At 47.3% G+C, this 14,127-nt stretch overlaps 1 protein-coding gene across 4 annotated transcripts in view; it reads left to right on the forward strand.

Moving 5' to 3' along the window:
- Positions 1-14,127, forward strand: part of TENM4 (teneurin transmembrane protein 4) — a 744,874-nt gene that overhangs the window by 718,881 nt on the left and 11,866 nt on the right. For all 4 annotated transcript variants that reach the window (XM_059930706.1, XM_059930709.1, XM_059930707.1 and 1 more), the window contains 3 exons: positions 5,562-5,797; positions 9,426-9,722; positions 11,184-12,798. In XM_059930706.1, coding sequence (XP_059786689.1) covers positions 5,562-5,797; positions 9,426-9,722; positions 11,184-12,798 — 2,148 coding nt within the window. The remainder of the gene's footprint in view (positions 1-5,561; positions 5,798-9,425; positions 9,723-11,183; positions 12,799-14,127) is intronic.

A 14,127-nucleotide genomic window follows, 5' to 3' on the forward strand; every position in this document is an offset into this window, starting at 1 on the left:
TTTTCTTCTCTTGTGTGTCCCACTTAGAGAAGTTCCTTTAGCATTTGTTGTAGAGCTGGCTTGGTGGTGCTGAATTCTCTTAGCTTTTCCTTGTCTGTAAAGCTTTTGATTTCTCCGTTGAATCTGAATGAGATACTTGCCGGGTAGAGTAATCTTGGTTGTACGTTTTTGCCTTTCATCACTTTAAATATGTCATGCCACTCCCTTCTGGCTTGTAGAGTTTCTGCTGAGAAATCAGCTGTTAACCTAATGGGAGTTCCCTTGTATGTTATTTGTTGTTTTTCCCTTGCTGCTGTCAGTAATTTTTCTTTGTCCTTAATTTTTGCCAATTTGATTACTATGTGTCTCGGCGTGTTTCTCCTTGGGTTTATCCTGTATGGGACTTTCTGCACTTCCTGGACTTGGGTGGCTATTTCCTTTCCCATGTTAGGGAAGTTTTTGACTATAATCTCTTCAAATATTGTCTCGGGTCCATTCTCTCTCTCCTCCTTCTGGGACCCCTATAATGCGAATGTTGTTGCATTTAATGTTGTCCCAAAGGTCTCTTAGGCTGTCTTCATTTCTTTTCATTCTTTTTCCTTTATTCTGTTCTGCAGCACTTCATTCCACCATTCTCTCTTCCGGGTCACTTATCCATTTTTCTGCCTCAGTTATTCTGCTATTGATTCCTTCTAGTGTATTTTTCATTTCAGTTATTGTATTGTTCATCTCTGTTTGTTTGTTCTTTAATTCTTCTAGGTCTTTGTTAAACATTTCTTGCATCTTCTCGATCTTTGCCTCCATTCTTTTTCTGAGGTCCTGGATCATCTTCAGTGTCATTATTCTGAATTCTTTTTCTGGAAGGTTTCCTATCTCCACTTCATTTAGTTGTTTTTCTGGGGTTTTATCTTGTTCCTTCATCTGGTACATAGCCCTTTGCCTTTTCGTCTTGTCTGTCTTTCTGTGAATGTGGTTTTTATTCCACAGGCTGCAGGATTGTAGTTCTTCTTGTTTCTGCTGTCTGCCCTCTGGTGGATGAGGCTATCTAAGAGGCTTGTGCAAGTTTCCTGATGGGAGGGACTGGTGGTGGGTAGAGCTGGGTGTTGCTCTGGTGGGCAGAGCTCAGTAAAACTTTAATCCGCTTGACTGCTTAGTGGTGGGGCTGGGTTCCCTCCCTGTTGGTTGTTTGGCCTGAGGCGACCCAACACTGGAGCCTACCCGGGCTCTTTGGTGGGACTAATGGCAGACTCTGGGAGGGCTCACGCCAAGGAGTACTTCCCAGAACTTCTGCTGACAGTGTCCTTGTCCTTACGGTGAGACCCAGCCACCCACCACCTCTGCAGGAGACCCTCCAATGCTAGCAGATAGGTCTGATTCAGTCTCCTATGGGGTCACTGCTCCTTCCCCTGGGTCCCGATGCACACACTATTTTGTGTGTGCCCTCCGAGAGTGGAGTCTCTTTCCCCCAGTCCTGTCAAAGTCCTGCAGTCAAATCCAGCTAGCCTTCAAAGTCTGATTCTCTGTGAATTCCTCCTCCCGTTGCCGGACCCCCAGGTTGGGAAGCCTGACGTAGGGCTCAGAACCTTCACTCCAGTGGGTGGACTTCTGTGGTATAAGTGTTCTCCAGTCTGTGAGTCACCCACCCAGCAGTTATGGGATTTGATTTTATTGTGATTGCGTCCCTCCTACTGTCTCATTGTGGCTTCTCCTTTGTCTTTGGATGTGGGTTATCTTTTTTGGTGAGTTCCAGTGTCTTCCTGTCGATGATTGTTCAGCAGTTAGTTGTGATTCCAGTGCTCTCGCAAGAGGGAGTGAGAGCACGTCCTTCTACTCTGCCATCCTGAACCAATCTCCTCTCAGACAGTTTCTTTAGACAATATACATAGAGTGACCAGCATGGCCCAGGCACATAGTATTGCTTAGAAGGTACTTGTTGGATTAATTAATTAACAGGCAGTTTGATTTACCGTAAGAAAATAACCATATATTTTCACAACCATTTTTCTTCCCAAATGTGGTCCTGTGCCTTTACCAAAGCTCAAAGAACAATAGCAGTTCTCAGTCAAAGAAAGAGAAATCAAGCCCTGGAATTCCTTCCCCACCAAGCACCTTTAGCAGTGGGTTGGGACAGACCCTAGGTATTTATGCTCTGGCTGGGTTATTGGCAAGAAAAGGTACCAGTTCCAAACCAGCCAGAGTTCTGCCTGACCAAGAACAGCAGGGCAGCTGATGACACGCAGACATCATATCCTTCAAGCCTACTTTCTTCCCTGTGGTTAAGAATTGTCTCCTCTGCTCCATACGTCTAAGCCGGCTTTCAGCATTTTTCTCAAAAGTTAATGCAGGCCTTCCAATATTTAGACAACTTTTTAAATTCAGAAGTGCCACATCTCCTCAGTTTTAAAATGTACCATCGATTTAATAACAACTTTTCAGGTGGGGGGGTGGGGAGAGACACTGCTCAAAATCCATACAAGGACTTAAGACACATTCCAATTTCGGAAACATTAAAACGTGAAAAGGAAAAGTACATCTCAGAATCCAGGAAACGTGGTACCTCTTTTTCTTCCTTGGGACCTGTGCCAAGCTCTCCTTTCGTACCAGGCTCGGATCCTCAGTTTTGCAGCCAGCTCAGTAGAGTCTTCGTTAAAAGCTCTTTCGGTTTCATCTTACGTCTGAACTATGGGAAGAAATAAGAAGTAGTTACTAATGAACAGCAGCCTTGGGAAGTCACAGCTCACATTAAACGGGGATCGTGTGAGATGGGCCTCGACAGATGCTGTTCCATCCAAAGTCACCATTAATGGACATATGTGGATTCAGCAAGGAGCAGCTTTAAAAGATAAATTGACACAGGCTTTTTCACTGTTCAAAGGAAGTAAAATACAGATTGTCGGTGAATAATGCATAGCAAGTTTGAGGCAGATTTTAGAATTCTGCGTGCGTGAGAGAGAAAGGGAGAAAGATGGGGGTGAGGGGGTGGGAGAGAGAGAGGCTGATCTGATGCCATCCTAGCAGGGAAGATTCAGTGAGGGTTACCTACGAAAACCACATCCTTATTGCTTGACATAGCCTAGTATATATCTAGTTCCATCCAGCAAATATTTACTGAGCACGTGCAATAATAATAATAATAGCTAATATTTTGAGCACTTACTCAGTATGAAGTATATTTTTAGTGTTTTATATTCATCATCCTTTTTAATCCTCACAACAACCTTCTGAGATATTATTAATATCTCCATTTTCCAAATGAAGATAATAAGGCATTGAGCGGTTAAGTAGCTTATCCAAAGTCACCCAACTAGTAGGGTATTTGGACCCAGACAAATAGGCTCTAGAACACATTCTCTTAAGCACTAGAACACATTCTCTTAAGCACTGATCTAAAAGGAAGGGGGATTTATAGAAGGACCATGATCGGTACTAGAAAAGTTCACTCTGACAGGTGTGTAAAATGGGGCAGTGAAGATAGAGGAGAGATGACAAGAGATAGATGTGACAGTGACCAGCACGGCGCCAGGCGCATGTTAGTAATAGCTAACATTTACGTAACACGCGCTAGATGTGCAGTACTGCTCTCAGCTCTTCATATTCATTATCCTGCTTAATCCTGTGAGGTAACAGTACAATTATTATCCCCAGTGTACAGATAAAGAAACAGAGGCATGAGAGCTTAAGGAATTTGCCCAAGGTCTTGCAGCAAGAGAGCGGCAGAGCTGGGACTTGAACCCAGGCAACCTGGCTCCAGAGTCCGTGCTCTTAGTCTCTGTGCAGTAGTGCCTTTCACGGTAGGCACTTAGGTATTTGAGAATTCATTCACTCACAGAGTGGTGAACCCCCTACCCCTCAGCTGCAGGACCCCTAATGAGACCAATAAAGAGGCTAAGGGAGGGGGAGGCATTTGTTCCAACCAGAGGAACAAGGGAAGCTTCTGGGAAGAGATGACGTTTAAGCAGAGCCTTCAAGGAAGGGCTTGGGTTAGCATTTATTAAACACAGGGGCAGTGCAGGCAGAAGCAACAGCCAAGGAAGGGCAAGAGGCAGGTGACTGCAGCGCAAACTCAAATGTTTCCATTTTTAGAAAAGAACACAGTGTGCATTTTACAGCTGAAATTTACTTTTTCTCCAGAAGGTTCTGTTAGCTAAAAGATCCTAACTAAAATGTTTTAATCAGATTTAAAATTTCAAACTCAAGCCTATTTTTAAATCATTGTCATATATACATATATGACATATACATACATATATGTATATATGACAGCAATTTAAAACATATATATATAAATATATATATATATATATATATATATATATATATATATATATTTGGCATTCTGTCATTGATATACATATTGTACTTATTTTTCACCTTGTTGCAAAGAGTGTTATTACCCTAGTGGGAGAGGCTTAAAAATGTTCAACCCTTTGCTCTAGTAATCCTACATTTAGGAGTCTGTTTTGATTAAATAACCCCAAATGAAGACATTGATTTATCCAAAATGTATATCTTTAATAAAGATATAATTCACATACTATAATATCCACCCTATTAAAGAGTATAATTCAGCAGTTTTTAGCATATTTACAAAGTTGTACAACCATTACCACTAATTCCAGAAATTTTTTTATCAGCCCCAAAAAGAAACCCCATACCCATTAGCAATCACACCCCATTCTCCCTTTCCCTCACTAATCTACTTTCTGTCTCTGTGAGTTGGCCTGTCCTGGACATTTCATATAAATGTACTGATGTATACAATATCCGGCCTTTCGTGTCTGGCTTCTTTCACTTAGCATAATGATTAAAATATATTTATCTGCAGTGTTACCTGTAATTATGCAAAGCTGGAAATAATCAGAATTATCTATTTGAGGGCTGGTTAAATAAATCCTGGTATTTCCAGGCAATGGAATAACATGCAGTCATTAAGAAAAACATTTATGAAAATATTCAACGTTATAATACAGTGATCAGTGAAAAACCTCCATAAGCAACCATGTTTTTTTTTTTTAAACCAAATGTCTTAGATTTTATTTATTTATTTATTTATTTATTTTTGGCTGCGTTGGGTCTTAGTTTCTGTGCGAGGGCTTTCTCTAGTTGCGGCGAGCGGGGGCCACTCTTCATCGCGGTGCGCGGGCCTCTCACTATTGCGGCCCCTCTTGTTGCAGAGCACAGGCTCCAGACGCGCAGGCTCAGTAGTTGTGGCTCACGGGCCCAGTTGCTCCGCGGCATGTGGGATCTTCCCAGACCAGGGATCGAACCCGTGTCCCCTGCATTGGCAGGCAGATTCTCAACCACTGCACCACCAGGGAAGCCCAGCAACCATTTTTAACTGTAAATGTATTCAGAAATATCCTAAAATCTAGGAATATACCAAAATATTTACAGTGGTTTCCTTTGGGTATTGAGCTCACGGACCTCCATGTATTTTCCTAGTTTTCTTCAATGACAGTGTTTTGTTTCTGTAGTCGGAAACATAAACACGTTTAAAGACCACACCACTGCCTCTGCTGTACACACACCTCCCTCCGTCCTCCACCCTCCTGAGCAGAGTCCGTCCCTCTTCTCTCCCTCAGACCAGGTCCGGAACAGCTACTACATCGGGGCCGATGGCTCCCTGCGGCTGCTGTTGGCCAACGGCATGGAGGTGGCCCTGCAGACGGAGCCCCACCTGCTGGCCGGGACCGTCAACCCCACCGTGGGCAAGCGGAACGTCACGCTGCCCATCGACAACGGCCTCAACCTGGTGGAGTGGCGGCAGCGCAGGGAACAGGCTCGCGGCCAGGTCACCGTCTTCGGGCGCCGGCTTCGGGTGAGCCAGGCCTCCGGCGGGTCTCAGCCCCTGGGGGCGCTTGGATCCTGGGGGGAACGAAGGGGGAGGCATCTGAGAACTGGACTCTTCTTGAAACTGTCCCAGGGAGAAAGTGTTCCTGGGCCTCAGTTGCTTCATCTGCAAAGGGGAAAGGAAATTAAGCGACTACACACAGTAAGAGGCTCGCGTATCTTTTCAGTTGTGCTAGTGAAACGATCACTGGCTCTGATGTTAGTCAGGCTTCTGGCTTCTATTATTCCCTCAGTGAATTTGGGCAAATCCGTAATCTCGTAAAGCCTCAATTTCATTATCCATAAAATGGGGAAGATCAAACCAATTTACAAGTTGCTCCAAGCATTAGAAATAATACATAGAGTGCCCTATACAGAGTCTGGCACATAATAAGTGGTCAGTAATACCTATTCTAGTTGTCCTTTTATTGTCATTCTTATTACTGTTATTGTTATTACTGTTGCTAACATGTACCAAGATTCAGTTTAGCTCTTTGGAACCTAAGCCACATTCTCCTTCCAGGCAGAGTTATCCTTCCTAAGACAGCAGAACGACCCCACCGTAGCTGTCACTGCCAGGGGGTTGGCATCTGCAGTGTGGCATCTCAGAGCACTTTTCAGTGTGTGGCTGCCCTGAACCAGCCCTTTTTCTGCCTGACTCCCATGTCTCTCTAGTGTGGCCTCTGTCCCAGGGCCAGATTGCCCAGCTTCTTTCCCTCCAACTTCAGAAAGGAAGGCAGTGGGGAGGGTGAAAACACAGGACCCAGACCTGGCTTTCAGCACAGTGCCTTGCAGACCACAGGTGCTCCGTGGAGACTTGCCGAGCTGCAGGGTACCACAGGACTGAGCCACATGCTCCTGACTCCTAAAAGCCACAGAAGCATCCTCATGCAACACGGCCGGGGCTGTCTTGAGCCCCCTGCCCTTTCTCACAAAGAAAGTTCACTTAAGCCCCTGATTCATGCATGGGATAACCAAGGTCCAGAGAGAAAAGGGATTTTTCCTGATTCACACAGCTGGGAGGCAGTACTGACTAGAAATAGGCACCCTGTCTCATAGTGTCATTCTCACAACAGATACAGAAACAGTAAGTTACTTATTCAGTGTCACACAACTAGAGCCCAGACAACAAGGTTTCCTGTGTTCCTCAACAGTCAAGAACTCAAGCAACTATCTAATGTGGGAAACAGCCTTCCACTGGCTCCCCAGAGAAGGCCTAGCTTTCTTTGTTCTCTGTGGGACAACATCCATGGCCTCACTGAGCCCCCTGTGTGAATTCTCCAGGAGCCCTTCATACACATCTGAGGCAGTGAGCTAAGTAGAAAGTTTGACCTGGGTTTATTCCTGCCTGGGCCACATGTGTAGCCTTGAGCAGCTCCTCTGAGCCTCAGATTCCTCTGCAGAAACCAGATGATATATTTGAAGCACCTAGCCCAGCGCTGGAAGACCCCAGGCGCTCAATAAATGGCACCAATGAGTGCTATTAGGATTTCCTCTCTGCCATGTGAACTGGACCAAAAGTTCCCCAGGCATCAGCTGGTCCCTCTCCGAGCCTGAGATGAATGACGCTCCAGTCGGGCGACCGCATCTCCGAGTCCTCCCAAAATAAATGGCCACCCACAGTGGCAGGATGTGGAATTAGAATGTTAGCCGGGTGCACCGCGCCATAATGGAGCTCATTTTTTATACAACTGGGAACTTTTTTTAATAAAGAAAGATGTAAAATTATCTCATTGCTGCCCCTGCTGAGCACAGGAAGCATTAGGTGGTTCCCCAGTGAGCTGCTTAATTCAATTTTATTAATTTTGCAGCAGAGGTGTAGATCCTCTTCACTGGGGGCCCTCCAGGAGGTGAGGGGGGCGGCTGGCTTGATGGTACCACCTTGTGGGGAGTCACAAGGGACCTTCCCAGAGATGCTTTAAAAGGGCCCCCATCACTGTTGGCAGTGCAGACCCCACATCTTCCCCTGCCCTCTCTGCAAAGAACACAGCTTCAGCCTCCAACGCCTCTGATTTTTCATGGGAATTGTCTGCCACACTGCTTTTGCTCCTGCAATTGTGTTTGATTACCCCGGGGAAGGCAACCTTATTTTAACCAGGCCATTCACAGCTAAAGTCATCTCAGCACCGTCATTATAAATCCTGATTTTCAAGGCTTTAGAATTTGTTTGAGGAGAAGGGGGAGACACACATGTCTCTACTTCCTCTGAGAATGACCACGATCATTTGCTGTCATTTAATGGAAATAACTGCACCCATTAACTCAGTACCTTCTACATGCCCAGCCCTCCGCTAGGTAATTTACTGAGGTTTCTTCAATCCTCACAACAGCCCTGCTGTTTCACAGGGGAAGAAATTGAGACTCAGAGAGGGAAAGGCACTGGCCCAAGGTCACACAGAAAAGTCGGTCACAGAGTTGAGGCTGGACTCCTGGCCTGATTGCTAGACTTGAGCCCTTTTCTACCACACAGGCCCCAGAGGGCCTTTCATGACCTTAATCCACATGTGCGGGTTGGCATCATATGGCCTGCATCGTCTGCTTTCCTCTTGGGGCTTCTTACCTACTTGTCAAACTTAACCAGTAACTAATGGAAGAGTCCGAAAATGTGCCCAAATGCCCCGTCAGGCCCAGCACCACTTAGAGAGAACCAGCATTTTAGCCTCAGAGTACCTGGCAGTGTTTCAGGGACAACTGGCGCCCCTAAGGGGTGGATCCAAATACAGAAACAGGCCTCTGAAGTATATTTCTTAACTAAAATATGAAAAACCTTGATTTACTGCTACCCCTGTGGGACCCCTGTATTTCTGACTCTGAAAGGAAACTGAATTGTGTGCTGACCTAGCAGCCCAGGTAGAGATCATACAATGGGCTCCTGAGTCTAGAGGAAGGAGCAAAATGTTCCAAAACCTAGGACAGTGTCCCCTGGCAACCCCCAGTCAGAGAAGCCATCCCAGACTCAAACATACACTGCCTCCCAGGGCCTCCAGGAAGAAGAAGATGTCTTGGGAGCTAACTGAGGTGACCAAGAAGCCCTCATTGTGGTGGCAGAGGGCAGGAGAGGCCCCAGAGGGAACGGGGAGTCCAAAGCCCTAAGAAGGGCTGGACTTGCTCAGAGGACCACACATCATATGTTGGCACGTGGCAATGGTGAGAGTCAAATCCAGACTCAGTCACTCACCAGCCACGGGACCTGGAGCCCGTCCCTGACTGTGGCCTCCCTGGTATCAAGCACGAGTGCAAACACTGGCACATAATAATGGGGCAGGCACTGATTTGCTGGGCCCACGTGGCCTCTCCCTTTTCAGGAGGGAGTCAAGAAGGATCTGCCTTTCTATCCTCATTAGGAGAATCATATTAGGAAATGATGTAATCGTTTCCACTACTCTTTACCCAGCATCTGCATTGTCTTTATCTTCACATCAGCCCTATGTAATTGGCATGATTATTCCCATTTTACAGATGAGGAAACTTCACAGAGCTGACAAGGGACAGAGCCAGGACCCAAACCCTTGTCTGTTGACACCCACAACCTGTGCTGCCCCCTCTACTCGGGAGCTTCTCAGACCAAGTTCTCAATGTCTAGATTAACTCTCTCTTTCCTCCTACCCCTTCCCCAGGTTCACAACCGGAACCTCCTCTCTCTGGACTTTGACCGTGTGACACGCACAGAGAAGATCTATGACGACCACCGCAAGTTCACCCTCCGCATCCTGTACGACCAGGCGGGGCGGCCCAGCCTCTGGTCACCTAGCAGTAGGCTGAATGGTGTCAACGTGACCTACTCCCCAGGGGGCCACATTGCTGGTGTCCAGAGGGGCATCATGTCTGAGAGGATGGAATACGATCAGGCGGGTCGCATCACATCTAGGATCTTTGCTGATGGGAAGACCTGGAGCTACACGTACTTAGAGAAGGCAGGTGTCTGTCTCCCTCCATCACTGGCCTTGCCATATAGAAGATCCATCACTGTGGCTCAACCCATGGCCAGGCCCAGCCTGCTGACCTCAGTGGGATGGATCTGACCCATGTGGTCTCCAAAAGGAAATGTTCAGGAAAATGTGCATCAGCGTGCCAGGGGGTCCTGGGTGGTGTATGGATGGATTATGGTGATGGGGTGGTAAGTGGGGGGTCCTGGGGCAGGAGAATGTGAAAGTCCCACCCAATAGGCTGGAGCTAGACCCAAACACTCTCTGGAGTTACAGAGCAGGATTTCGGGTCCAGACCCAGGCAGGGGTCTGCTCCCAGGTCTAGGGCTCTTGGTGTGATCTGGTCACAGAGAACAAGGCAAAAGCCTGGGGATTAGTATTAAGCAAGAGGTGCTTAGTCCTGAGCTTCAAGTGCTAGGTGTGGCCTTAGTATGTCCCTTCTGCTTCAGGTCAGGATTCAGTTCATCCCAGGGACTTGGAATCAGAAAAGCCTGAAATCAAAAGTTGGTCCCAAATAAGAGAAAATGCTAACTTTGATGCCCAGATGCCTTTAGGCCTTTTATCTACTGACTTATTCCTGAAACAGTCTATATTTCATGCCCCAGTTCTGATACCCAGATCCTTACTTAATGTTTTGCTCCTGGTCACCTGTCCAGGGCCCAGGCTCTGCTTGATCTGTGATCTGTCTCCCCTACCCTGTGCAGTGTTCGCATCTCCGAGAGCAGCATTTTGTGGTAGTGCTAAGAGAGACCTTGGGGGTCATCCAACCTACTGAAAAATCCAACCCAGAGGGAAAGAACTTGCTCAGGGCCACACAATGAGTCCATTATTAGAAACCAGGTTTCCCCATGCCCATCACAGCCCACCCCACCCCTGGGTGGGCATATGACCTGTTACTACATAAACAATTATGCAAAACCTTAAATGTCCTTCTCAGACATGTGTTTATCCTGTAGGCCATAGGGAGTCAACGGACGTTGTTTAGCAGGCAGTAGACATTGTCAGGCTGTGTTTTAGGATAATCATTCTTGCCTGAGTAGGAAGATTGATCTGAGAAAGAATCTGGCACAAGGAAGCCAGGAGAGAGGCTGCTGCAAATACTTTAGGCCAGTGCTCCCAACCCCATCCCATGCTGAAGTCATCATTTTTGTACCCCACAAAGGGGCAAACAGACAAGGCTGCTCACTATAGGAAGGCAAATGGCCTGAGTGTTCTGGGGCCCCAGGCCCTGCCAGGGTCAAGGGCAGAGAGAAATTCTTGTCTTAGCACACTTGTACCCCATTGCAATATCCTAGGGCGCACTGGTTGGAAAGCTCTGGTTTAGGCATAACTTAAGAGAACCACCAGCTTCCTTGACCTTTCATTCTTTTCCTTTAAGTCTTGGGCGCACAGACCACCCCTTCCTTCCCAGCACCCTCTTCTCATCTCTCGGTTTTCCTTCCCCTCCAGTCTATGGTGCTGCTCCTCCACAGCCAGAGGCAGTACATCTTTGAGTTTGACAAGAACGACCGCCTCTCTTCTGTGACCATGCCCAACGTGGCCCGGCAGACGCTGGAGACCATCCGCTCAGTGGGTTACTACAGGAACATCTACCAGCCCCCCGAGGGCAACGCCTCAGTCATCCAGGACTTCACGGAGGATGGCCACCTCCTCCACACCTTCTACCTGGGCACCGGCCGCAGGGTGATATACAAGTATGGCAAGCTGTCCAAGCTAGCCGAGATGCTATACGACACCACCAAGGTGAGCTTCACCTACGACGAGACCGCCGGCATGCTGAAGACCATCAACCTACAGAACGAGGGCTTCACCTGCACCATCCGCTACCGTCAAATCGGGCCCCTGATCGACCGCCAGATTTTTCGCTTCACCGAGGAAGGCATGGTCAACGCCCGCTTTGACTACAACTATGACAACAGCTTCCGGGTGACCAGCATGCAGGCCGTGATCAATGAGACCCCGCTGCCCATCGACCTCTATCGCTATGACGATGTGTCGGGCAAGACGGAGCAGTTCGGGAAATTTGGTGTCATCTACTACGACATTAACCAGATCATCACCACAGCGGTCATGACCCACACCAAGCACTTTGACGCATACGGCCGGATGAAGGAAGTGCAATACGAGATCTTCCGCTCGCTCATGTACTGGATGACTGTCCAGTATGATAACATGGGGCGAGTCGTTAAGAAGGAGCTGAAGGTGGGACCCTATGCCAACACCACCCGCTACTCCTATGAGTACGACGCCGACGGCCAGCTGCAGACGGTCTCCATCAATGACAAACCACTCTGGCGATACAGCTATGACCTCAATGGGAACCTGCACTTACTGAGCCCCGGGAACAGTGCACGGCTCACCCCACTACGGTATGACCTCCGTGACCGCATCACCAGGCTGGGTGACGTGCAATACAAGATGGACGAGGACGGTTTCCTGAGGCAGAGGGGCAGTGATGTCTTTGAGTACAACTCAGCGGGCCTGCTCATCAAGGCCTACAACCGGGGTGGTGGCTGGAGCGTCAGGTACCGTTACGATGGCCTGGGGCGGCGGGTGTCCAGCAAGAGCAGCCAGAGCCACCACCTGCAGTTCTTCTATGCAGACCTGACCAGTCCTACCAAGGTCACCCACCTGTACAACCACTCCAGCTCTGAGATCACGTCCCTCTACTACGACCTGCAAGGACACCTCTTTGCCATGGAGCTGAGCAGCGGAGATGAGTTCTACATAGCCTGTGACAACATCGGGACCCCTCTTGCTGTCTTCAGTGGAACGGGCTTAATGATCAAGCAGATCCTGTACACGGCCTACGGGGAGATCTACATGGACACCAACCCCAACTTCCAGATCATCATTGGCTACCACGGTGGCCTCTACGATCCGCTCACCAAGCTCGTCCACATGGGCCGGCGAGATTACGACGTGCTGGCTGGTCGCTGGACTAGCCCAGACCACGAGTTGTGGAAGCAGCTTAGTAGCAGCAATATCATGCCTTTTAATCTCTATATGTTTAAAAACAACAACCCCATCAGTAACTCTCAGGACATCAAGTGCTTCATGACAGGTGAGCATCAGGGCTCATTCAGAGGGCAGGAACCACGATCACTCTGGTCATCTGAAAAGACAGTCTTCCTTGAGAAAGCCGGTATGGTGTAATGGGAGATATTGACTTCCTCTTAGAGCAGCATTTTCCAAAGTATTTTTGAAGAAACACTAGTTCAGAGAAATGCTTTGGAAAAACTGGGTTTGGCATCAAATCAATTTGACAGGGCAACTACCATTCTTAAATTTTCACGATACATTTCAGCTTATGAAAGGCTCTGAGAAGTCCTGTAGTAAAGAGAACTGTTTCATATATTTGCCCACTATTTTTCCAACTTATTTGACCATGAAACCCTAATATTTCACTGGATGCATCCCCTGGAATGTACTTTGAGAGTTTCTGACCCAGAGATCAGGCTGGTTATGAGTCCCTGATAAGTTGAATGAAGGTATGACAAAAAAAAAAGAAAAGAAGAATTCAGTTCTCTTATTTGGGATGAGGTAATGGAAAATTCAGACTTTGGCGACAGACAGAACTAGATGAAAGATCCATCATTTCTAAGCTATGACAGTCACAAAATTTATTTAACTTCCCCTGAATTCCAGTTTCCTGATCTATAAATTGAAGTTAGAATATCTACCCTGACTCTGGTAAGTTAAATATGCATATTGTAAATCCTAGAGCAACTACTAAAAGATAAAGCAGAGGCACAGCGTCAGTAGTGGAGATAAAATGAAGACTAAATTAATAATCCAAAGAGGGTAGGAAAAGAGGGAGAAAAAGGAGCAAAGAACAGATGGACAAATAAGAAAAAAAAAAAACTTACCTGATAGGATGGTTGCAGGGGTGAAACGAGATACACTTTATAACCTGCCTAGCACAGTGCCTGGCTCATGTTGGTTCTCTTTCCCCTACCGTCTGCTTTTAAAAGTGGGCTTTGGTCTCCACTACCGTGAAACCAACTTGAGTATAAAATGCCCCATAGGTCACGCATGCCAGAAATGCCTCTAACAGCCTCCTTCCAGCAAGCAGCCGCTGCCAGGCCAGTCACAGAAGACCTCAGGAGTCAGAGCAGCTCTGGGGATTCAGGTCTGGATAAAACCAGCACCTTTTATAGAACAGAGTTCATGGTAGAGAAAAGTTGGGCATGACAACTTGCAAACGTGGTCGTCTCCATGTCTTTTGTCCTGTGACATAATCCTCCTGCCCCTAGTTTAAGGCAGTTTCCTTCATTCAACAAGGGCCCCCTCTGTGCAGCCACTGTTTTAGGCACTGGGGATAGAAAGATGATCCCCGCCCTCCAGGAGTTCACCCTGCAAGAGGCCAGACAGACAACTGCTGTCCAGTGTG

This window comes from Balaenoptera ricei, chromosome 8, assembly GCF_028023285.1.
Source record: "Balaenoptera ricei isolate mBalRic1 chromosome 8, mBalRic1.hap2, whole genome shotgun sequence".
NCBI lineage: Eukaryota > Metazoa > Chordata > Mammalia > Artiodactyla > Balaenopteridae > Balaenoptera > Balaenoptera ricei.